Genomic DNA, 24,445 nt, shown 5'->3' with positions numbered 1-24,445 from the left:
CCTGCAGGTTGTCCCCAGGCCACATAAACCCCATTCCTGAGTGGTACATCAGGCAGGACCCCCGGGCTGGCCACCAGCAGCTGGGCGTGCAGTACATGGGGGGAGGCAGAGCAGCTGTAACCTCGCCTTCCCACCGGATCAGATAATATCAACAATCTCTGAAAACCACTGCCCTTTGCTATTGGCAACAGAACCTATACAGAGCTGGCAAGGAAACAGCAGGTCTGTAAGCGCCATGGATAAGGAATTGCAGCAACCCCTGGCATGAAGGTACTGTGATTATATCAAGCTAAAATGAGTCACCTCATGCTGCTGGAGTTGTGTGCTCTGAGGAAACTCTCTCTTTGACATAATCTTCCCTTAAAAGTCAGATCTTTCCTCTGGGAAAGAGGAAGTCTTGGCTTAGGCTGACCTACCTCACTTGGTTTTGGCTGAAGAAAGACATTTTTCCTTGACTGCACAAACACCCTGTGACTTTCACTTAGAACCTCCCTGAGAACATTTTTAAAAACCATTATTTAATTCATTCTAATGAGGCAGCACAAATCCTGGTTCCAAAAGTGATTTTATTCTCCCAGTCTGATAAAATGCCCGTCCTTTTATTCAGATACATCTTCCTCCCTGTAACAAATGATGCTGAAGGTTTCGCAGGTCCTGGGATGATGCTCAAGTCTCGGCCACGTTCTCCCACTGTCATCTGACAGTAATTTATGTTACTGCAGAATGTGCCTTATTGAAACCATTTGTGGAATGGAAATTTGCACAAATTCATGCACAGAAGATGACTCTTTGCTTAGTGATGATGTATGAAGCGATCTCATTTAACATTCTCTAAGGCAGTGGGAATTTTGTGTGAGGAACTGCACCACAAATCTTGAAGCAGAGAAGTCTTGACTTAGTGATGTTCTGTGTGTTCCCTGGACAAGCATATAGAAAAAGATAATTTTATTATGAATGACACAGTCGAGCACCTTGTAAACTTTCACTAGTAGAAAATTTGCTTACTGCTTGGTTCACACACATTTTGCACTGGGCCAGGCATGCTGGTTAGATGTGTGGCTTTTCACTGTAATGTTTTCCCTGGGCTAATTCCTCAGCATGGATACAGCTATATATGTTACTATAGTTGTTGCCTTTCTCCAGCTGTCAGTCTAACTGCCTGCCTGCTGAATGCCCAAGATTTCAGACACGCAGGAGCCAAATCTAGCCAAGACATTATAATAATACAAGGATGTCTTATACCAGCATCACTTATTCCACTTTGCATAGGATAGCCATACAGCAACTTTATATGGATGTAACCATCACCAGAGGGAGTTGCTCCACTTAGAGTAAATGTCTGGGGCCCAACTGTTGTGTGTAGATAAGATGTAGTTTAAGAGAAAATGGCAGTTAAATTTTCTCTCTTTCTTGTAATAACAGTTTTAAAAACATCATACGTCATCAAATACCTAGCATTTAGAGTAACACAACTCAGAAATCTACTTAGCAGTAAATTTTAAATTTCTAATTATTGCCAGTGGCTGTGTTTGCTAAGGATTTGTGCCTGATTCCTATAATTACTTCACAAGCTGCTAAGAAGGCTTTATACTAATAGTTAGAGCCATAAACCTGCCGAGAACTGCTCTGTTAAGAAATTCTTCAGAAAGTCAAAGCTGCTGCTTTTTTTTTTTTTTTTTTTTAACCTCTATTTTCCCCTGAATGTGTCATTCAAAAGTCAACTTGATGAGACATGAACTGCTCTGCAGTGGGAGCATGGAGCCTCTGTAACTGAGTGGACTAAAGTCTCTCTTGGTTTAGGTGTGCACTGGGCTCCAAATGAGATGGCAATGTGGATACAAAATGAGCTAAAGCTGTTCTGCAATTGTCCTGTGATAACACAGCCCTGCCAGGGACTCCCAGGAAGAAGAATATCCAGAAAAGGTAAGAAATATATTCTTTCCAATGTTGCCAGTTAAAGAAGTTTTTCTTAACGTTATAAAAAATGTAAAATCCCTTGCCTAGTTTCTGAGGTAGACTGGAGGATGAAGCATGTGAGGAATGGAAATTGGTGGCATGAAGAATTCCCGATTGAATGTGAGCATTGAGCATCAAAGCACAGGGCCCTGGCCTAGGCTGGCCTGTTATAACTCTAGCGGTTTGGTCATGCAGATGGAAGAAGGTCTAATTTCAGCAATCAGCCACCCTGTGCCTCAGTTTCTCCAGCTGATAGTAGAGATAATCCAGTCCAGGCGTTGCATGCAGTACTTTGAGAAGTTAAGGCGAAATGGTTGTGTGCAGGAGGCCTAAGTGTTAAAACATCAACGTTTATTTTTATGTGAAGACCATGACCAGCTTTTGAAGTTTAGTCCTGCAGGAGAATTCTCACTTCTTTGGCATACAATCCATGAACTGTAATGCACAGACCCTAGTTTCTCCTGGGTAAATGTCAAAGCTGTATATCTGCCAAAAGAAAGGCCAGTAAATGGTGTCTGAAGTACCTATTAATCTTTAGAATTAGTTGCTTCAAGTCCAGATTGCAAGTATATGAAGCAAACAGCAAAAATTAAATTAAATTAGGGAGATTTATTGTGAAGAGTTGTTGTTTCACGCTGGTTTGGGTTTCAGCAAGAGCACAGACAAGTGAAATATCAGCACAAAGACATAAATTAAGTAGGAATAATCTAAGAAAAAATCTTATTTATTCTGTGCAACCAGCTATGTCATTTGTCACCTTACAACACAGGAGTCAGGACATTGGTGGGAGCTCCTGTTTGTGCCTGAAAGGTGTTTTATCAAGGTGCAGATATTATTATTGCAACAAACAGGGGAGATTTGTTTTTAAAAGGAATTGGAGGCATCCTCTTGTGTCAGACAAAGTTCTCTGAGCAATAAAAAATAAAGCCACAAGTTGAAGTCTTATGTTAGTGATATATTCCTCTCTGGATGTACTGAAGATGTCTGAGTGTGTTTTTCACTAACTCCAGCACAACTGCTGATTTCAGATGACATTTGGATGAGATTTGGGAGGAGATGACAGTGACCTGTAGGTGCTGAGCAATGCCTTCAGCTGAAGATAACACTTCAATCATTAGGGAGTCACTTTGTGTAGCCGTAAACCGTCCTGTGGACATGAGTTGTCCACAGTTGTCCTTATTAAATGCAGAAGAGAAGACAGCCTGAGGGAAATGACCTGTTTAAAGGAAAACTGGGATAAATACTGTTTTAAATGGGTGACTACAGCTCTGGAAGAGAGGAGAACTGGCAGGATGGTGCAAAGCAGGTGAAGGGGACCTGGAGCCATTCTTTCCGCTGAGTCTTCTCAGCAGCCTGGTGGAAGGTGATGAAGCTCCTGTGCCATGAAAGGCTGTCCAGCCCAAATGCACACTCCTTGTCCCTGTCTGTGCCTGAACCAACTGTACCCTGGGGTCCCCCCCAAATCCTGTCAGGCCCCTTATGCCCCGCTCATGCCTTAGGGAGCGACTGTCATGTTATTGCACGAGTAAGCTATGGATCAAGCAGTGATGAAGATTATACAGACCCAGAGCAATATGTGGTCATTGCATCTCCACAGAGATCCCTTCCAAGATGCTTGCCATCGGAGCTCCTTTGGGAGTCCACAGACTCCATGCAGAGGCAAGGCAGCTTACTCTGCCATCCCAGAGGGCCTCCTTATATTGCTGCAGCTGAGGGAGGTGAGCGTCCCCAGTTTAACTCTTCTTTCTCTTTCCCCACCCTTCTTTCTGCACTTTCCTCCTGTAACAGGAGTTCCTGCTTGGCTTTTCTTACCAACCAAATTCTTTGGCATGAACTGAACAGGTTTTGTTGCTTAAGAAGCTTTCTATAGCAGTAGAGATATGGACAGGACTGTCCCAAAGCACAGTTACTGCTAGAAACCCTGTAAGCTCCTTATCTCTAAATAAATCGATTATATTCCATTAAATACAGAGCTTTTAAAACCCACACCTCACTCGTTCTTCAGATTCCCATCACCATATTCTGGCAAACTTGGAGATTAAATCCTTTGGCTACCACCTACATGCAGCTATTGACACTTGGGTATGGATCAAAGTGACATTCCACAGCTTTCAGGTATAAGGAAGAATTGGAAGACTTTTTTGTATTTGTCCGGGATCTAACACTCCTGTGTAGACCCGTTTTACAGCAGATGTAAAATAAATTCAATGCATCCAGCAAGCCTCTACTCTGCTCTGCCTAGGCTATAGAGCCAGTCAGGGTAAACTGAAGGCAAGCAGGGCTTAGTGCTCGTATCTTGACTAACTTTGTGGTTCCGCTTCTTCCTTCATTCCAGGTAGAGGCTGGACAAGCTGCTGGAGGAGAAATTCATAGAGGATTATAAAAACCTCCTCCACATTTGCCCCCAAACAGCTCCCACATTTGACTTGGGAAGCCCTGAATAACATTACTGAAGGCTGTGACAGTATATGCATGCATGCATATACATATATATGTGTGTATCTATACTTGTGTATATGTAACAGTTGCCCTGTTCTCATACTTTTTCTTTGGCACCTGCCTCTTCCTCTGTCCCAGGCAGGATGCTGGGATGCTTTCAGCCTGACTTCATAAGTTCATTCTTGTCCTTCAGGCACTTGGGTGCTTGAATGTCCATGTAGGTGTCTAATACCTCACATCCAGTGTCTCCGTCTCTCCCATTGTCAGGCACAGCCTGACTCACATCCCCTTCCTTGCTTTCCATTTGGTCATGTCATTTCTAAACCACCTTCCTTCCCTATTCCCCACCCATGCATATGGATTTATTTCTCCCTAATGGCCACATCTTCCCCTTCTTCAAAATCATTTGCAGAAAGCTAACGTCAACTTGTTTTAATTAAAGACCCTGCATGTTTATCATGTCTTTAAATAATTTTCTTCAAGCAATCTTCATATGGGATTATCACTTTGTCAAAACACGATCCAAAACCACAGCTCAGGGCACAGTGGGAAGCACACAAAGGGAGAGCCAAGTAGCTTGGAAAGTTTGGGTGAGCTGTTTGCTAGAAGCTGCCGAGCCCACCCCTCCAAGACCTTTATTTCCCCCTGCGGCAGCTGTCATCTGATCCCACGCTTTGGCTTTGAATGGGGCTCTCTGAGGATGCCAGATGTTGGGAACAAAGGTCTAAAAATAATCTTTCCGAATAATCTTCCCATCTATCATTCAAGGAGAGCATGTGCTTTGTGTGAACATGTGAGCTGAGAACCTGATCTAACTTTGAGTAAAGAAGTTCAACAGCAGCTCCTGGCTTCTGCTTGTGGGCTCCTTTTTTTTTTTTTTCTTTTCCCCTTCCCCTTTCCCTTCCCAGAAGCTGCGCAGCGAAAAGCGGCTCTCACCAGCAATCAGCCCTTGCTCTCCCTCCCTCCCCGTCTCCCTCCCTCCTTGCCAAGACTCTGAATCGTCTGGATCCTAAAAGCTGGGCTCCTTATTTGATCTCTCCTTGGGAAAATGGATTCCAGGGCGCTGTCAGAGATGCATTTCTGTAAAAAGATCTTCACTGCAGCCTTGTGTGTCTTAGTTTTGCTGCCAGATTCGGGCTGTGCAAGGAATCTCTGGAAGCGTGCTCTACATCTGAAAATGACGGAGAAATATGATGTGAGTAAAGTGTGGTGGGGTGATTTTGGGGGAGCTGGGTGTGCTCACCATGAAAGGGGAGTTTTCTTTACATGTGTGTATCATTTTAGAATAAGAAGTATTTGAATATGCAGGCTGTCTCTTTACAAAAGGGTTTCATTAAGTTTCCCAGGCTGTACTAAACTTTTGCCACCTAGCTGCTGCAATGGGAAGCTGGTGAAGCACACTTGGAACAGTGAGAAGAGATTGGTACGGCAGCCGTTTCCATGAAACTTCACAGGGCAGCAAGGGGAGCATGAATGGGGAGAAGGGGAATGCAAAACCTACATGTCTGGGGATGGATTTAATGGAAAGAAGATAATATGTGATTTATTGCTTAGAGCAGGGAGGAGGTTTCCCTGTGCAGTTCCTCCACTGCCTTTTGGGGTAGCTTTGGGTAAATCTCTCCAACTCCTAGTGATAATGTGTACTAGAGGCATGTACACTAGAGGCATTGCCTAGGGTTTTATAAATTACTGGAGCATGGAGACCTCCAGATCCATAGTGTGAGAGTAACGTGCTGATCACCTTAACGGGCGTAAGGAGCTGATCAGAGAAATCCATTTTCATGGCTGCGAGTTGCCTGGCACGTTCACAGGGAGCAGAGCTCCCCTCTGCTGCCCACACCCTGGCAGCCGCTCAGTGGCACCGTCTGTCCCTGCCCGCTTTTGGCAGACTTGCAGGGGGTACAGAGTGCTGTTTCCACATCTGCGATGGTACTTAGAGCAGTAGCACTGGAATTGAAACTGAAGCAGCAACAAGTTATTGTGAGTGGAGAAAACGATGGTGTTGGGTCTTGTTCTGGTGTGTCTGGGCCAAAAGACTGTTAGAAATGGAGGAAACTGGGGGGGGAAGAAAAAAATTTGATAGCTCGACTTTCAGGACCTGCTGTTTAGAAAGAACAAAAATCGAAGTTTTGACTTACTCCATTAAAGTCCCCTTAGAAGCCAGCACTGACCCAAGGCTAGAGTGATGTTTGGGGACAGCTACATTTGGTTTGTGTGATTGCCGACTCAGAATTGTGACACGTCTTTTGCTTGTGTTGAATTAACTGAAATACAGTGCTCTTGTCTCCATGAAATTTTGCAGAAAACATTGAAAGGCACCCCAGTATTTTACAACAAGAAATTTTCTTCACAGTAGCCTCCCTTGGGACAGGGTATCATCTGGTCTGCACTTTAATTGCAAAATGGTGATATGAAGAGCTGTCTTTCCTGTAAAATCACTCACTGGAAAGTGTATGTATTAGTATGTTCTTCTGTCATATTTCAATGCAAAGCTCAAATTCAATAGGAGCTATGAAGTAAATGACCCAGAGAGATAGGACAGAAGTACAACAGGAATTTACATGTTGATCTTCAGATAATGTGCTCTGTGGAGGCACAGAGCCTGCTCCCCTGAGGATATATCCTCTTCTTTCAATCTGCAGTTCTTCAAAGGACTGTTTTTTCTGGCAGCTATGAATCCAGGTGCTACTGATCTGGCAAGTTCAGCTAGAATTGCTCATATTGACAGAAACATCTTATCTAGGGAAAACAGAAAATGCTTTTCTTTTTCCCTCTCCTCAAAGCCTTGTAAGGAGGAAGGCATCTGCTCTCCATCCTCTTGTCCACCTAGAGTCTGTTTTGGCAGCCCCTCTTGTTTCTCAGAGAGATGCTTTCTTTTCTACCAAATGCTGTATGTTCCCTACAGTTCAACAATCAGGCTGTGGGTGGAACAGCTGATTTGTGAGTCACTTGGATAGAGGGACAACAGATGGAGGTGCTTATGGTAACATGCAGCCGTACAGGAGATGGCCATAGACATCCCTGTGGGACCCCCAGGAGGACACGGGCAAGGTCTGTGGGGGAGGAGATGGTGAGGGGTAGGGAGTTGACTGAGAGTTATGTTGTCTGAGTCAAAAAAATCTGTGTCTAAAGCAGGAGGAATGCATCCACCAAACTGCTGGCCACAGAATGCCGAGCAGGTGTTACGATGAGGAGCTGGCTTGAAGTCTGGCCAGGAGGTTTTCACTGAGGTGTCTGAGGACGGGTGTTGGTTGGCAAGGAGGGATTAAGTGGGAACGGAGAAGGGAGAAAGAGGAGAGGGAGTGCAGTGAGAAGGAAAAACTGGCAGTCACAGTGGGATGGACGAGCTGGGCTTCCAGCTTTTAGCAAATCCATGTATTTTGCAGCCAAAGGGACACTTGTCTAGTGATTTGCAGCTGGTGTTCTGCAGCCCCCACACAGTCTGTGGAGTGTTCCCAAAGGGCAGAGGGAGGGAGCTACCTGGCACTGGGCTTCAATTCATTATCAGGACACCCACATATCTATTGGGAAAACTGGGGCAGTCCTGATTTTGTTGCAGTATCAACTGCATCGAGCATTTTAGAAGAAAAATCCAGCCTTCTTTTAAAGATTTCCAGAAATGAAGAATTCCTCACAGCTGCTGTAATGTTCTTCAAACAATTTACCCTCCAGCTAGCTGTCATAAATCAACACTGAGATACCCTCTTCATTTACCAGATTAGCACACCTCCCATGAGATTTCTGTCCCACATATGCCTCAGAGTAACATATGAGCAGAGCAGCCCTCAGCCTCCCCTTTGAAACCTGCACACACACATTTAAGTCTCGCACTGTATTCCCAGCTTTCCAGTCCTCTAATCGCTATTGTGCATCTTCCTTGAGCCCACCCTAATTTTGCAACAATCTTCCGGTACTGCAGACACCAGAACCAAAACTACTAATCCAGGGACAATAACAGGAGAATATTATTCCTACTGTTTTGGTTTTGTCCTTCAGATTGGTTAGCCCTCAGTCTCGTATTTGCAACTTTGATCACTGATGATCTGTGTTTTTACAGATCTTCCGATACAGAAATATTGGAGGGCTCTAAATCCTCCTGACTGTGTATCGTTTCAGAGAAAAGGTGGTTTATGGCCAGTGTTTGGAAATACCTGCCAGGGCAGAACTGGTGACTGGAAGCTGGGAACAAACCTCACGCATGATCTCGGTGGGGGCCATGCAGAATATGAATTAGCAGAGGATTGTGCTTTGTCACAAGCCTGGGGTTCATTTTCAGGCACAAATCATAGAACAGATCTGGGATTTTTTGGAGGCAGACTTCATCACACAGTTACTATTGAAAATATGGGTTGAGAGTGAGTGATTGCATTCTGTTTTTTCCTAGTCACCTTTACTGACTTCCAGGGTTCCTCAACTGAACTCTGAACTGTTCCCCCTACGTTGTTTCTGGATATCTCTAAGGCAGATATTGTCATTAAAATGATTTAATAAGTCTCCATGGGAAACAGCAGTTTCCCTTCTGCATTGAGAAATATTCTTAAAGGAGGAAATTTTGACTGTTGTCACAATCTGTAAAAATAATAAATCTGAGCTATGCTCAGAGCCAAGCTGTGAATCCTGGGAGAGCTTTTAAAAAGACCTTGTAACCCATACCTGAAGGTATCCTTAACCAAGCTATGTTGGGAATGAGGGAATCCTGATTCCCACTGGGATAGTTTATGCATACATATACCAGTGGCAATGGTTTTATGAGATCAAATGCACAAAAAATACTTTTTTGAACATGAGGTTTTGAAAGAAAGGCATTCAGAGCAATAGGTGAACAGAGAAAATGGGCAGGGAGGTCATGAAGTACAAAGTTATTTGGCTGAAAACATTATATTGTTCCCAAACGGAAATCTCATTCATTGAGCCAACTGTTCATTGCACTTTTGGCTTCTTGGTTTCTGAATCATCTGTGAAGCAACCGCAGTAATTGTTTGGGGTTTGGGTTTGGTTTTTTTTTTTATGTATCCGTTATTGGCCAGTATTATTTTGGTCACATTTCAGTCTGCAGCTGACATTTCAAATAACACAATAGTAAACTGTGACCTTCCAGAATGAATCCTCCCTCCAACAAGGAGACCTGTTAAATGTTTGGAACTGCATAGATTTACTGTTAAATGCTCTCTTATGTCACAAAATTATACTTGGTCTAAGCATTTTCTCCATTTAAAATCCAACAACAGCAAAAAAAGTTGAACTTGCAATATCTTCAATTCAAATGCACGTTATTTCTAAGCTGGAGTGTTTTCAGCTTTTGAAGAATGGGATGATGTGATAGCTTACACCTTGTTTTACACTTTAACGTTGAAAACAGCAACAAAATTAGGAAATATTTTTTTCAAAACTATTTTGTGGTTCAAACAGCCTATCAATTCATGGGAAAACAACCTCATGGAAGGGTTTTTGAGCAGTTCACTGAGTGGAAACAACTAAGGAAAAGCAGAAGAAAATTATTTATTGATATTTGGAACAGGGCAGGCTGATAACGAGAATAGGGCAGGAGGCTGTTGTTTATGGATATATTAGGAATTCTCTGTCTCTCACACACAGACACACATCACACACACACGTTATTTAACCAGTTATAGATATCACCAGGATATGGATTTTCCTTAACGTACACCTTGTAACAGAAATTAGACTTTTAATCATCCTGACTTTTCTCTATACTGACACTCAATCGTTGTGCAACCAGGCAGTGGAGACACTCCGCCGCTCTCCGTTTCCCCCTAGCTATGGCTTAAAGAAAGGAGGTCAGCTCGGGTGTGAAAACCACCACCTTATCAATGCGATTCTACGCTATGTACAATATGGGAGTAAAATTTCTCACATCAGTCCCACAAACAGTGTGCATCATTATTTCTTTGGGTGTCCCTTGGGCTTGCCTTCATTCTCTACATTACAAATTATCCCAAGGGAGTGAAGATGATATTGTTTTCATTGTTATGGATAATTTATTGCTCCTTGGTCACATTGTAACAGCAGAGGCCATGTGGGCCAGTGGTCAGTCCCCAGGGCAATGGACCTCCTGGAGCCTCTCCTAGGACATTTTTTTGGAAAGTACATGTGAGGACATGCTATTTCGCAAAACACATGCTCCACAGAAGCCATTGGGAGGTTTCAACAATGAGGATGTAGCAGCATGAAGATATTAGGGGATATTAGTCTCACCTCAAATTTCTCCATAGCCCGATGGTGAAATTTCCTGGAGACCCCCTCGGGGACAGTTGCACCATGTTGTTTCTTGGAATAACAACCCCAGTTGTTCGTCACTGATTTCATAACACAGGAGTGACCGGGCCAAGTACATATAGGATTCAAACTCAACAGCCTGCTAGCGAGTGCATGGCAGTGCTCACTTCATACCCCTGGCTAGATGCTGATCTCCTTTAAAAGTGCAAATCCAGAAGCCATCTTTTGATTTGATTAGAGCTTATTAATGTTTGTTAATAAATTGGAGAACTGACTGCCCTTTCTGAGTACTTTTCTGCAGCTCTGGGGAGCTGAGCTCAAGCCCAGAGATGAATAGTTTAGCCATAGGTGAGAAAGGTGTGGGCTTGGGTGATTCACCTCTCTGTCGGAGGGAGTTGGCTTCTTGCTAAAATGCCGCCAGCGTGAATAATATCTGAATGCTGCCTCTTATAAATGTTTCTGGTAAAATCCTGTGCCTGTTAATCCACTTTAAATCTCCCTTGTCCTTTCAGCATGCAATGAGCAGCTGGGCTCCTTTCTGCTATAGTCAAACACAGCCTCATTTTCTTTGGGATTAGACTAACAACACCCACATAGATCTCACTCAGGTCATCTCACGTTTTAGAAATGGTCTCTTATTTAACAACCCAGGACCCCACAGTGGATAAACTTGAAAGACTCCCCTATAAATTCTGGTCCTGAAGAAGATGATGAAGGCAGAAGGAGCCTATTGAGGAGACAGGTGCTACCTGGGACATTTGTTCCAGGTCCCATTTGGGGATGTAACCTCAAAAGAATACAGTATCATCATTTCCACTGCTTTACTGTCAAAGTGTTTTGGCGTGCTCATCATGAGGATGCCTGGAGTCTTTCTCTGTTTCCCAGAGAAGTGTAAAAGACTTTGACGGTTTTGGGTTTGTGGGTTTTTTGTTTTTTGTTTTTTGTTTTTTTTTACCTCCTCATTGTCATTACAATAACCTTAATTATAAAATGAGTTTCACACAATAATTTGGTGGTTTGGTGTTTCAAAGCAGTGTGCTAAGGTGATCATATAGCTCTCTCTTCAGTGTGCTGAAGACAGGGCTGGGGGACCTGAACAGTTAATTCTTCTCTCTAATAAATACTTGAAAACCACTTTGAAAATCCCTCTTCAGTTTCAAATGATGGGATGTTTAGTATTCACCTTATGCCAAACCTTTGTTTCCTTTTCTTTTCTTTGCAAGGATTATGAGTACCCTCTTCATTCTCACAGTTCCCACTACCAGAAGAATGACCGCTGCCCCCCACCACCCCAGACTTTGCCTGAGCGAGCCTGTGAGGTGCCCAGCTGCCGCTCGGATTCAGAGTGTGAAAGGCACAAGCGCTGCTGCTACAATGGGTGCATCTACGCCTGCCTGGAGTCCGTACAGCCACCGCCAGGTAGAGTGAACCCAGAAATCAGACTGGTAGAGAGAAGCATGCAGAAATTATGGTAGTCATCCCCACGTGCAGTGGGTCTCGGGTGGGAGGCATCATTTGAGTGTGGGTTGAGGATAAAGCTTCAGTTTCACACTTCTGATTTCTGGGGTGATTGCTGAATCAAAAAATTATCTAAGGCCAGCTGGTGTTGCAAAATTTCCACCAGCACAAATAGTAGAAATCACTTGAGGCCGCTTCTTTTCCTGGAACTATGTATTTAGGAAAAGCAGTAATCCCAATCTGAATTAGTGCTCGCAGAAGCAAGGCAGCCATCTCACCTGATCCATGCCATGGGAACGGAGGATGGGAAACAGCAACTGCTTTGACTTTATGACACCAGGTCCTTGTGGCCCCGGATAACATCCATGGCTCTTTTGCCACTGAGACAACAAGGGCACCGAATATAAGTATATTGCTGAAAACTCAAATCCATCCTTCAGGAGCCTGGCAGCCTCATCACTGGCTGTTAGAGGAAATTCGTGATTTTTCCATAACTGTGTGCCCTATGGCTGCTCCACCTTGACGCTGTGGTTTCTTGTTTCTGTCTTTTACAGTTTTAGACTGGTTGGTTCAGCCCAAACCCCGCTGGCTGGGAGGAAATGGGTGGCTTTTAGATGGCCCAGAGGAAGTCTTACAAGGTACAGCATGTTTCACTGTCTTCTCTGCGATATTGGTAATTATACAAAGGCACTAAATAATATATTCATCATACACAGGGCTTCCCAGGGGTGTTGGAATGCTGGGAATGCTGGCATTTGCCTGGACTTTCTGTAGGAATAACATTGTGTGGTGTTGGGGGTTAGTTTCTGGTGCAGTAAATCAGTGGCTTTTTATGGATATGGCTTATCCAGCAGAGCACTGGGAATACTCCAGGGAACTGGATTTGTATCCATTCTTGAAATAAGTAGAAATATATATTTTTTTAGAAAAGGGATTTGTCAGCATACATGTATTTTCTGCCAGCTTCCTGATAGACTGTGGGCGGACTTGGATTAGGAGATCTTTTAATCCAGAGTGTCCTCATAGCACAGATGCCTTGGGCTGGGGCTGTGGCTCTTGGGTCTGAAGGCTGCTTTGAACAAGAGCCCTGGCAAACTGCTGCAGAGCTGTGTCAAGCTGACACGGAGCTAGGAGTATCTAAACTTGGGGACTGCTAATGGATTGGGCTTCTCGGGTTAATTCCATAGGGAAAGATCTTTTAATTAATTTTTTCCAATACCTCAGATTGAAACAAGGAGAGAGTGGGCAGGTGGGAAGAGAAGTTTTCTTTTATGAGACATTCCCAGATGTATGCATGCCTGAAGTTCTTAATTTCTTCATGGAAAGGCTATTCCAGCTTTTGATCAGCTTTAGTCAGACACAGGTAGTGCCAATAAATTACCCTCTTTGATTTTACACAGATGGTATCAGACTCGCCGAACCTTGACTCTCATCTATTATGGAAACTCCTAGTTCTTCAAGAGAAAATTCTGCCTCCAGCTCAGTGGAGTTGCACTGCTAAAAATAAGATAAAATAGATTCCTCCCCATCCATCCTTGTCATGGTTGTTTGTTCTTATCTTAACACCTTCATCTCCACTTGAGGGAGTAATTAGTGAAATAAGAACCATCAGTCATGGCATGAGAATTACAGCAGAGGTCCTTGAAATTAAAATCCTGGCAAACATAAAGGGTGGAGTGTCCCTGCATAGTCTGTACTTTTAATGTACACAACCACTGCCTGTGAGTCCTGCTTTACTTTCTTATTCTGCTCTGCACTTGCTGGATATCCAGTTAAAGCCTCCATTTGTAACAGGGGTGGTACTGCTTTACTCCATAGTGAGTCACATCTGAGGTTTAAATTCATCAGTAAGTTAATGGGTGTGGAGCAAAGAACAAAGCGGCAAACTGCCAGCTTCCTGGTCACGTTTCCCCTGATTCCTCATCCAGCCCGAAACACTGGCTTGAACTGATACGGCTGCTTGGAGGGAATAGCTGCGTGGAGGGACCACCCTTCAGTACGAGTGTGGTGGGCAGTGGTGGTGTGTCTTCACACTCTGCACAACGGGCTGTGGGAAGGGTGTTGTTACAGGTAATCAGGCTGACCTGCACTCCCCGTATCGAGCTAGACACATCAGGTTTTGTGTAAGGTGTGAGCTGGATCGCCTGCTCTGCCCAGGCTCTTTGGAGGCGTTAGCTCCTTGGTATCCTTGTGTGGGAAGTGGTCTGAGATCCTGTTTGGGAGGAGATACAGAGGAAGGTGGCTGTGTTGTCCTATTTTGGTTACCTGTGGGTGTTAAAGTCATGATTTATGACCTGCAGGCTTCTTTTGCAGCTGAGGCCTGCAGTACCACTGAGGATGGAGATGAGCCTCTGCATTGCCCCACGGGCTATGAATGCCATATCATCAACCCGGGTAACACAGCTGAAGGAATCCCTAACAGGGGCCAGTGCATCAAGCTCCGTGGAAATCCAGGCCAGTTGACTGGAAAACTCCCTTCCTTTCTCATTCTGTCATGCAAACACCAGTTAAGGGATGCTGCTCTCACTGACTTTGAAGGAGGTCTGGTGGTACATCTGCTCTCGTGGGCTTCCTGGTTTTCCTGGGCAGCCCAAGGCCCCAGGGCAGTGTGACAGCTGGGCTGGGAGACAGGCCCCACTCTGCAGCAACCTCTGGTCTCTAAAACCCTTGATGTTGGCTGAGCAATGTGAAATACCAGAAGCAGGGGACACACTTCTGGTTTGGTCTGTATGCTGGTGTCCTCTGGGATTGTGTAAGCAGAGCAGGTAGTAACCTGCATGTGCCATTATTACATAGCACAAAATATAGAAATCTTATATATTACTACACAGTTTAAGAAATATGAGTTTCAAATTCCAGTTTTGACTTCTGACTTTGCTTTCTGCATCCAAAACACTGTTCCCTTTATTCTGCTGACACATTTGCCCAATAAAGGAACTTATATAGGCCAAGCTATTTTCCAGGAAAGCTCATAACATGTCTAGGTATGTGTAACTTCATTGAATGGTAGGATATGTATGTCTGCCCTGGGCTACAAATCATCTCAGAGTAGAGACATGAGACATAAGTTTTGCCATCTGATCACTGTAAAAACCAGGGGAAGCATCAAACCAGGCCTCTGAACTGCTTCTGTAAAAGACTAAGATTTTTTTCCAGGCTTTTTGATCATATTTTTTATTCTTTTATAACTTTAATGACAGCTGTGGTAACTAATGTAATGTGTAGCTGTATGGCTCTTAGACACGAGGTATTTCTAAGAGCTTAAATAATTATATAAATGGTAAACAGAAGAACCTAGCTGGAACTTGAACTATGTAAAACACTAATAGATGGTCTGAAATTTTACCCAAATTTTCTTTCATTTGAGAAAGTCTGTGATTCCTTGACTCATAGGTACTGAAAAGAACATAACATGCTAGTGGCCAGCAGTTAACCACTCTCAGGGAAAGTGAGTTATGTCCACATAGTTCAATAATCTAAACAGTTTTATAAAAGTTTTATAGCAGCCTACAGTACTTGAGCCACAGAGATCCTTTATTTTTCTGTTTGTGAGGTTATTATTTCCATGTCTATAATTTCTCTGTGCTGTAGACAGAACACTGGAGTTTAACACAAAGAACGAAGGCTGACTGGATATGTTCTTATTAGGTACCTTCTTTTTCAGATGGACGCAACCTGAGGCATAAGTATTACAAGGAATATTTTGGTAAGACACTGGCACGAAGTGTTTGATATTATTAAGCTTTATAGTTATTGCATTGCTTACAGGGAAATTGCTGCTTATGAAATGAAGGTTTGTACATAACAAAAAGAGATTCTTTAGCCCCAGTTCTCCATGGCTGGGTCAAAAGATCTTGTTTTAAGATCTGCAGTGCCCTGACTGTGGACTCTCGAGAATCAGTATCTCCAGCTGTGATACAATATGTTAAATGGTGCAGCCTCCTACCAGGGGTTCCCACCCAAGGGGTGAGAAACACCCAATCCAATAACCTTTTGTTATTTTTAAGTATATTTTTGGAGCTTTGCTCATGGCTCAGGACTCCTTGCAGATGAACACAGAACTCTGCCAAAAGCAGGGTCTTTTGCCAAGAGCTTGTATTGTGGTATGTGATAAGAGATGACTGGAGTCCAATAATCAATCCCATGTTCTTATCTGCAACCACAAGAGGTGTCAGGTCCCTTGCACAAATTGATGGATACGTGTCTCAAAGAAAGGAGGAGGATCTTCCAGAAGACCTCTTTTCTCATGGCTTCAAAGCTCCTGGTTTCTGCTAACTCTTGGATCTAGTGGGGGACAGATCAGATTGGAAGTGATACTCAGATATAGCTAGATATCTTTGATATGATGAGATTTATGAACAGCCAAATTTGGCCAGTTTAGCTGATAAAACTGTGAAATTATTTCCTTTCCTCTGTCCAGTGGGCTATCGCAGCTCTCCCAGAGAACTGCTAATGATGAGACCAGTGAAGCTGTACTGATTAGAGAATCTTGAAAAAACATTTGCCACACACTAACTTAAAATCTAACTTTGCTGGTAATTTGTTTTACAGGGAGCAATTCCAACAATGTGGTTGGCTATGTGAAAAACCAGCAGAAGCATTTAGGCTAATCAGAGGTGTGCCTGGGTAAGTGTCCTGTGAGTAAAGGGGAAGCTGGGTGAAAATAGTTGGTGCTTAGTGTGCAATTATTTAAAGAAATGGTTGAGGGTGAGATTACCTCTTATCAAAATGCCAGTATAAGGACAGCACCTTAAAACTATGGTGCTGGCTCCATGAAACACCTATGCCAACAAACAGATGGTGCTGTGGAAGTATCCCGAGGAGCTGTGGCCCTGGAGATGGAGCTCTGCAAACTGTCCATGCAGAAGTTAATGCCTTTCCCAGCTCTTTCTCTCCCCTTCCCACTTTTTATTCTAATTTCACAAGATGCACCTGATTTCTTTGAGTAACCTTTGCCTTGTGGGTGTTTAGAGGATCGAGTGATTTTCAGGATGAAAAATAGATGCTTCAAAACTTCGTGTGCCTTAAGACTTTGAACTTTTTGTTTAGGGGCTTCTTCTAATGGAGGTATAACTGCCCCTGCAAGACAAATTAAAAAGCTCTTTATTCTGGACTGATTGCAGTAAGGGTCAGTCTTGCAAATACTTAGGTGCATGGGTGATTTTGTGGGATAACTTTATGTCTGTGATCGGTTGCACTGAACAGTGTGACGCACTCCTGTGAGTAAATGTACATGTATCTGGCCAGAGCAAAGCCAACTGGAAAAGCTCCAATCATTTTATCAGGCTTTGAATTAGGCAAGAATGAAAATATTTATTACACCGAAGGTTCTCTCCCAGGATGGTTTTCTCAACACTTTCAGCTTCACTTTAAAACTAATTTTAGCTTAACTGGCAGTTACGAAAACAAAGCAGTTCAGTGTGTCTTTTATGAACCTACGTCAGGCTGACTGTTAAGATTACACAGCTACTTAAGGACAAGTTCTGTGCAAACATCCCAGGAAGGATAAATATTTTAATTCTTCTTCTTTGTTTGATTTTCACCCAGCTGGACTACTCTGTTAAACAGCTGTCAAGGAATGCTTTACCCAACAGTCTTGTGTTTTGGAAGAACTCTGGTCCCAAATCTCCACGAGCACATCTCCAGCGTTACCCTGATCCCTGCCCATCAGTGATAAAAAGACTTCGCTATTCATCGAACAGGATGAGTCTAGATTTTAACCCTATCAGGAGTGGGAGAAATGTGATCCCCTGAAAGAAACCACACCATTTCTGAGCTGCCCTTCTACCAATGAAATGCAAATACCTCCAAGCGGATCCGTATAAGCCACAAGTGCCATTATCAGGCTGCTGGAGCAGAGCCTGCCTTTTATGTGCGTGCTATGCAACCGGTTCAGATTTCATGATCATAATTCAGTATTATAAAAATGAAGTGACGTCAGAATTGTACCTAAATATCATATCTAAGTTGCATTAAAATAGGCAAGACTGTAAGACTAACGGTGCTCTCTGGATCAAATCCAGTGCCTGCTGATCTCGAACAACTACTTTAAATAAGCCTTTTCATAAACTTAAAGTTCAAAGAAACCTGCAGGTTTCTTCTTTTCCTATTTAAACCTAGGGTTCACCAGGTTTGACACCCAGTCTACAAGCCTAAACCTGAAATCTTAAGAATTTGAGGAACTCTGAACTAGGAGCAAAACAGGTTTTATAAATGTTTTTTTTAAAGTTACTTTCCTTTAGCTTCTCAGTCTGGTGAGCAGCAGATCAAGAGCTAATGATGGAATAGATTTCTTTCTACAATATCTAAGCAGACACACAGACGTGCCAGTCTTTTTAAGTTGTTTTTAGCCAGCACAGTTAATACTCTCAAAATGTACATCTGCGTTTTTGTACCTGCAAAACCTCAGCAAGAGAGCTGAAGTCTGGATTATTTGTGGCAGATATTAGAAAAGCAAAAGCAGGATAAATTTGTGTGATTAAAAGGATCGTTTGGCATTCTTTAGAAGTCCTGTACCTTTATATGGACTTCCATAAACCCTTAAAGTCAAGTTATTTGTATTTGGGCCTTACAGCTTCTTTTAGCTGTTTAGCATTATAAAATGGAAAACACATTTTGTATGAATTATTTCCTTTTCTGTGGCAGTCCTAAAGGGACAGTTGCATTTCATTTTGACAAATCTGCCAGAATTGCTAGGCAAAAGAAGCCACGTTTGCTCCCTTGTTTAGTACATGTACCCATCTGCATGCATAAAATTAGCATTTTAATATGCAGAGTAGTAGCGTTATATATAAATACTCAATTCAAAAATACAAGTGCCTGCTTCCACCCTCAAACTATGGGATTTTTTTTCCACTCACCAACTGGTTTAAGCCAAAGTTAAGACGCCTATAAAACACTTGATACTTTACATATGACATTTGCAGCTGGAGAGATGAAAGATGCCAAAGTTCTCTTCTGTTTCCTATCATAAACAGGCACACTCCTCGATGCTTTACAGAGCAAGGGAACAGATGAAGGGCTCCACATTTTCCTAAATATCTTCATTTGTTGAACTCCATTCACTTCTTTGTGTCTTTGTTCCAAGTTCTAGGTATTAAATGCAACACCACATTCGAACAGATCTATTTCTACAATTTTATCATATACAACTTCATACAATGATATCTTAACTCCTGCTGAGAGACAGGAGTCCATCCATATTTTATAGTTCCAATCTCAGTTTAGGGCAGAAACTTGCTGCTTTGCCACTGGCATTTCTTGACAGCTTAAAGCAACACAGCTCATAACGGAAGTCTTAATGCAACCTTGCTCCTAGGTGCTGCTCTGTGAAATGGAATGATTTTTTTCAGCATTACTTTTTGCAGAAAAATCAAATTCTGGTTAAATGAGCAAAGCCCTTCAGTTGTTACTGCTAAGCCCCAAAGACTAAATGCCAAATTGTTCTATTTTAAAATAAAAAAAAAAAATCAGTGCCTAAAAACCTGTGAGGATCTTGTTGAAAACTTGTGTTGAGCATTAACAAATTTGCAAGATTAAAACTTCAGATCTCAACCTAATCTTGCAAAGCATCCAAAAATATGCTTAAATTGAGTGGACACATTCACTTCAGTGGCTGCTTTTTTGTAGCTACAAAAGCACATAACCTGACCACTTTGCTGGATAGGATGGTAAAGATATTTTCTACTTGCAAAAGGAATTTTTAAAAAAGAAAATTGACAAATTAATAATTTGTTGATGAATTTCTGTTTACTGGGTGTTATCAAAGACATCACCCTTCCTCATGGTGCTATAATGCTTGGGGTTTTTTAAGTTAATTCTTTTCAAGTTATTAATTGTCAAACTCAGAAACGAAAGCCACAGAAGAGACTTGTCTAAATGCTGTGTTTTCAACACTGACATCCATCACACGTTGAAATGAAAACACAGACCAAATAAGTTGTCCTCAGCTTGTCTTCTCTCCAAAGACAAATGGCTTAACAACAGTCTTGTGAAGCACAGTAGGAAATCACTAATGTAGGTTGTTTTTAATGTTTCCATGTACACTTTAAAGCATGTTTGGTGCTATAATAACTTTACGTGTATCACTGTGTGCTAGCAATGCTCGTGGCCTTCCAGATCCTCGAGCGCTGCCGGTGCTGCCAGCGGAGCTGCTCTGCCTTGCAGCAGCCGAGGATCTGTGGCAACCCCAGGCAGACCCTTCCTGGTTTATGCCCCTGGTGCTTAGACATGTACAGGTTCTGTCACTTTGGTGCTCAATAAAAAGTGACCAGTATATTTTTCAACTCTGTCTAGTTTCAGTTGTGTGTTCTTGACATACGCTTGGCTTCGAATTATGAAAAAAAGGACAAATCTTTTAAATGTTAGTTGTTGGGGGAGCTCAGGAAACACAGGCACAGGGAGACAAAAGTAATTTTGTCCACTGGAAGGGAGGTGACAGAGCCCCAAAACACATCTACCAACAGTGTTCCCTTTCAGAGGGGCCACCTTTGCAGGTCAGATGCTCACTCAGTTCTTGGCACCTTCATTTCTATTGGCCAAAGAGGTGCTGATGGACAGTACTGTAAAGAAGATAGTGATGGTGACCCAAGTAGGAGGTGACCCTTTTGTTTGACCAGGCATTTTCCCTGTTGATTCAGAGCTGTTGGATGGGTTTCTCCTGCCAGCTCAGGCGGTTTGCACAAGAGGCTGCTGAGACAGCTTTGCAGGAGGCCAAGGCTCACTTGAAGCATGGAAAAGCAAACCAAGTCAGAGGCCAGCGCTGGGCTGGTGCCTGCTGCAGGATACTGGAGCTGAAAGAGGAGCTTGGAGCTGAGAGGTTGGGCTGCTGAGCACCATGTTTCCAGGAGCAGGCAAGACTTCACCATCCCACCAGCTCCACCCACACTGGTCTTGCTCTACCTGCTCGTCAGGAGTGGGCAGGAGTCCTGTATTGCTTCCTTTCTGCCCTGAACCATAACAGAGGCGTCAGGGAGAGAGTAACTGCCTGTAATTTAGCCAAGGAGGGAATAGCAGTGAGTTTCCTTGCTTTGGAAAGGTTTTCTGTGGGTTTTGAGAAGATGCCAGCTAGCTAGCACTAGGTGTCAGGGCGGCTCTTTGGTCTGACACTGAAGTTGCCCTTGGGATGGCTTGGACTTCTCATGGCAATGGTCATATGACCTGTTTGGATGGGGAGATTATGGGATGTGTGTACATAACTCGTGCCTCCTGCTGTGAAATGTGAGGTAGACTAAGTGCTGTGGCTTTCAAGAGAAGGATCTATTTGTTGAACACCGCAAAATTATGTTTTGGTTTCAACCTGTTTCCATGTTAATGCAAGCAAATGTAGTTTCTGTTGATGTAACTGGCTGACAGTCTTTGTGGAAAAACCACTGTGTGACCTAAGGCATCATCTGCAGATGACACTGAAGTGCTATTGGTGCATCCATGAACCCAACAGCCAGAATCAACAGAAGAACAAACATAATAGATCTTCAAGAAGTCAGGAGTCTGCATTAAAACCACAGCGTGCATCTCTAGGTCAGCAATCTGCAGAAGTTGTAAGTATGAGAATAATAAAGAAAAATTGGTGTAATTTTGACATGCCTAGTTCAGAGCTCCATTAAGCTTTATGGTGGAGAAGTGTTTTGGTTACCTTCAAGAAGCTGTTCCATAGTTTCATGAGCAGTGAAGAAGCCTACGAGGTTGAGACAATCCATAGAAGTCTTTGGAGACTGACAGTTTCTCTTTGTCCACTACATAGCAGGGATTTGTTCATACAGGGGGTTGTTTACTTCTCCCACCTCATGTTGTCTTTGCAGGCTAGATTTTTCTCTGGAGGTGGTGTCAGGTGAACATCAATTGTCTGTCTATGGCAAAAGGATTTACAGCATCATTTAGCATCCTTTAAAGATAGATAAAAAAGACACCTGTTGCTGGTGAGTCTACAGAGGTAAGTCCCATTTCTTCCCATTATTTTCTCCTTCTTTTTAACCTTCTGTGTAGACAAAGTAGCAAGAACCATGAGAGAAGCTGTGCAAAACAAAAAAGACCTTTTGGCAGTTTCCAAGATTGAGATGTGGATGGTGGGGCTTATTTTACCCAGCCTGAGGTGTCCCACCAGATGAGTCTCTCAATTTAAGCAGTGGAGACTGTGAAAACAGAAACCAAGAGATTTAATCAAATTCCCCTTCCTTCCTGGGGACACACGTAGGGACAGACCTAAGGATTTTACCTGGCCTTTATCAGTAGCATTGACAAGATGGAAAGGATCCATGGCCCAAAACTTTGTTCTTTGCTCTTACAACTAGGAGCAGTGGATGTTCGGCCCAGGGGCCTGGGAAAAACCCGACCTGAAAGCAGAATATCTGGGGGTTTAGGTAGCAGTAAACTCAGTAAATTCGACCCATGCACCAGAGGTTTTTTCCCTCAAGGTGGCACAAGAGGAACAAAAGTGTGACAAGCCCTGGTTACAGCGAGGGAAGCAGGTGAAGGAGCTGTGAGTTTTGAACTGAAAGCAACACCCTGTCTTCGCAGCGGCCACCTTTTGGACTCACATAGTCTAAGATTACAGCAGCTTTGCTGTATGTGTCTTCATAACAGGTATTTTCTATTTTTTTAAAAAAAAAGGTTTCCAAATAGCCTACTTAGAACTGTAGTCTGACCCTGAGCTTTGTATGCAATCAAATAGGAAATACTATAAAGGTACTGTAATAAGGCTGTAAGTTATATTTTATAGTGTCAAAAATTATGTCTTATACCAGAATGAAGAGATACAACTTGTATTAGTGTTGTCTTCTTTACATTATAGTCTTTATTCAGTTTATTCCTAGCACTTTCTGAGCTATGAGATAGCAAAATACATGAATTTTCCATTAGATTTCCTAACAGGCAGAAATCAAAAGCAGCACCTGGGATGTGGTGTTGTGGCCCCTTTCCACATCACGCAGATTCTGGATTTGGTTCTCCTCTGGATTGTGTACACAGCACTGAGCTACATGTGCTTCCACAAGCCAAGAGGAGGAAGTTAAATAAGGAAATGGTCAGCGAGAGCCTGTTGCTCAATTAGCCGTATTGTCAGCAGCACTTGGCTAATGAGAGCCACGCTGGGGACTGCACAGGCCACACACATGTTGCACACAGCAGAGCCCCAGAAGGATGCCCGGCTTCACAGATAGTGGGTGAGGTTTGGGGGATGAGAAAAGCAAGAACAAAACCAGAGAAATTTTTTTTCCTACCTACCTAGAGAGGAGGAAGATGTTTTTCACTTTTCTATCAGAGACACGAGGAACGTTCAGTATGATCCCAAGGCTGTGACTACTACAAACGCACTCAGATGAACAGAGGAATGTATTCCCAAAGCGGCGCCTGCTTTGCCTTATCAGCACGCGGCAGAGCCAGCTGGCTGTGCTCCAGAGCCTTACAAAAGCCACCGAAGGAGGGGACCGGTTCGAAAGCGTATGTGAGCTCAGAGGTGTTTTGCCACCTAATTCCCATACATTTCGATAAGGTCTAAATCTCTATATGCCTCTGGGAGCCTGGGCTGCCTTCGAGCCCTGGCTAAGCACCTTATCTAAACCCTGGGCAGGGCCTGGATGTGAGCTGCCTGAAAATCAGTGCCCAGCATTATCCCTGGATATTTTCCCATGGGAAGGAGGGCTGTTGCAGCGATGCAGGAACTTCCTTCATCTGCCTGACGCATCCAGTTTGGGTCATTAAGAAAGTGTTTCTCAATCAGGAGCCGAGGGAGTTAGGAAGCCCCAGCTGTGTTTTACAAGAACCTGGCTATTTGCCAGTGTTTCCCAATCATTTCTTTTTCTCCTCAGTCCGCAAAGAAGTCCTCCCTCCACACCACTTCAGTGGGACACCGTGTGTTATCTGTAGCTGCTTGCTACATGGTGCTGGTGGTGTCCCACAGGGCTCATCAGCTTTTGCTAGAGCTAGTGGGACCTGGCAGATGCAAATAGGCAACACTGAAACGCTCTATGGGAAAACACCAGTTTGATGGAAGTTGGCCAGGTTTTGGGTATCATGGGCTGTCACACAGGTGAGAGTCTGGGGTCTTGCCCCATCATGGTCCTGGTGTCACCACCCCCACTTCTCCAGAGCTGTGAAGTTGGCACCTGGATGTCCTAGGAGAAAACTACTCTCCCGCAGAAAATTGCATGTATGTTTTTCTCTGACTGGGAATGACATTTATTCCCTCAATGCAGTTTTTACTGTCAAAGGAGGATGGTAATCTCACAGTTTACACCTCAGAGACAATTTAAGCCTAAGTGAATCCTGTAGTCATGATGCTTGGGGGAGGCTGTAGATGTCCTGGTACAAACCGGAGCATGATGCTCCCTGACAGGTGGCTATAAATCTTCAGAAAAGA

The 24,445-nt window shown here is 43.3% G+C and overlaps 1 protein-coding gene and 1 long non-coding RNA gene across 5 annotated transcripts; one reads left to right on the top strand and one right to left on the bottom strand.

The window, feature by feature from the left end:
• Positions 1-596: 596 nt before the first annotated feature.
• Positions 597-23,375, bottom strand: LOC141929608 (uncharacterized). The gene is made up of 3 exons (XR_012625071.1): positions 23,311-23,375; positions 21,725-21,938; positions 597-917 (listed from the first exon to the last, which is right to left on the bottom strand). It is a non-coding gene; the product is annotated as an uncharacterized LOC141929608 (long non-coding RNA).
• WFDC1 (WAP four-disulfide core domain 1) lies at positions 5,111-20,380 on the top strand. Of its 4 annotated transcripts, XM_074839329.1 has the most exons (7): positions 5,111-5,590; positions 11,856-12,051; positions 12,645-12,728; positions 14,404-14,544; positions 15,755-15,796; positions 16,642-16,716; positions 17,638-20,380. In XM_074839329.1, exons 1-6 carry the CDS (start codon positions 5,444-5,446, stop codon positions 16,698-16,700), a joined length of 669 nt encoding a protein of 222 aa, XP_074695430.1. In that variant the 5' UTR covers positions 5,111-5,443; the 3' UTR covers positions 16,701-16,716; positions 17,638-20,380. The 4 variants fall into 4 exon arrangements, with proteins under 4 accessions (XP_074695430.1, XP_074695429.1, XP_074695432.1 ...); XM_074839328.1 differs by lacking the exons at positions 16,642-16,716; positions 17,638-20,380 and having other exon boundaries at positions 14,404-15,788; XM_074839331.1 differs by lacking the exons at positions 16,642-16,716; positions 17,638-20,380 and having other exon boundaries at positions 5,455-5,590; positions 11,885-12,051; positions 14,404-15,788.
• Positions 23,376-24,445: the final 1,070 nt, after the last annotated feature.

The sequence above is a fragment of the Strix aluco genome, chromosome 14 (assembly GCF_031877795.1).
Source record: "Strix aluco isolate bStrAlu1 chromosome 14, bStrAlu1.hap1, whole genome shotgun sequence".
Classification (NCBI taxonomy): domain Eukaryota; kingdom Metazoa; phylum Chordata; class Aves; order Strigiformes; family Strigidae; genus Strix; species Strix aluco.
The sequence above is the reverse complement of the archived record's forward strand: the minus strand, read 5'-3'. Positions and strand labels throughout refer to the sequence as shown.

What these genes read in the sequence shown, in the direction of transcription:
- WFDC1 (XM_074839328.1), top strand. Translation starts at nt 5,444, where the DNA reads ATGGATTCCAGGGCGCTGTCAGAGATGCATTTCTGTAAAAAGATCTTC. An exon ending in GTCCGTACAGCCACCGCCAG is followed by an intron (nt 12,052 to 12,644) that starts GTAGAGTGAACC and finishes TGTCTTTTACAG; the next exon opens with TTTTAGACTGGTTGGTTCAG. An exon ending in CCCAGAGGAAGTCTTACAAG is followed by an intron (nt 12,729 to 14,403) that starts GTACAGCATGTT and finishes CTTCTTTTGCAG; the next exon opens with CTGAGGCCTGCAGTACCACT.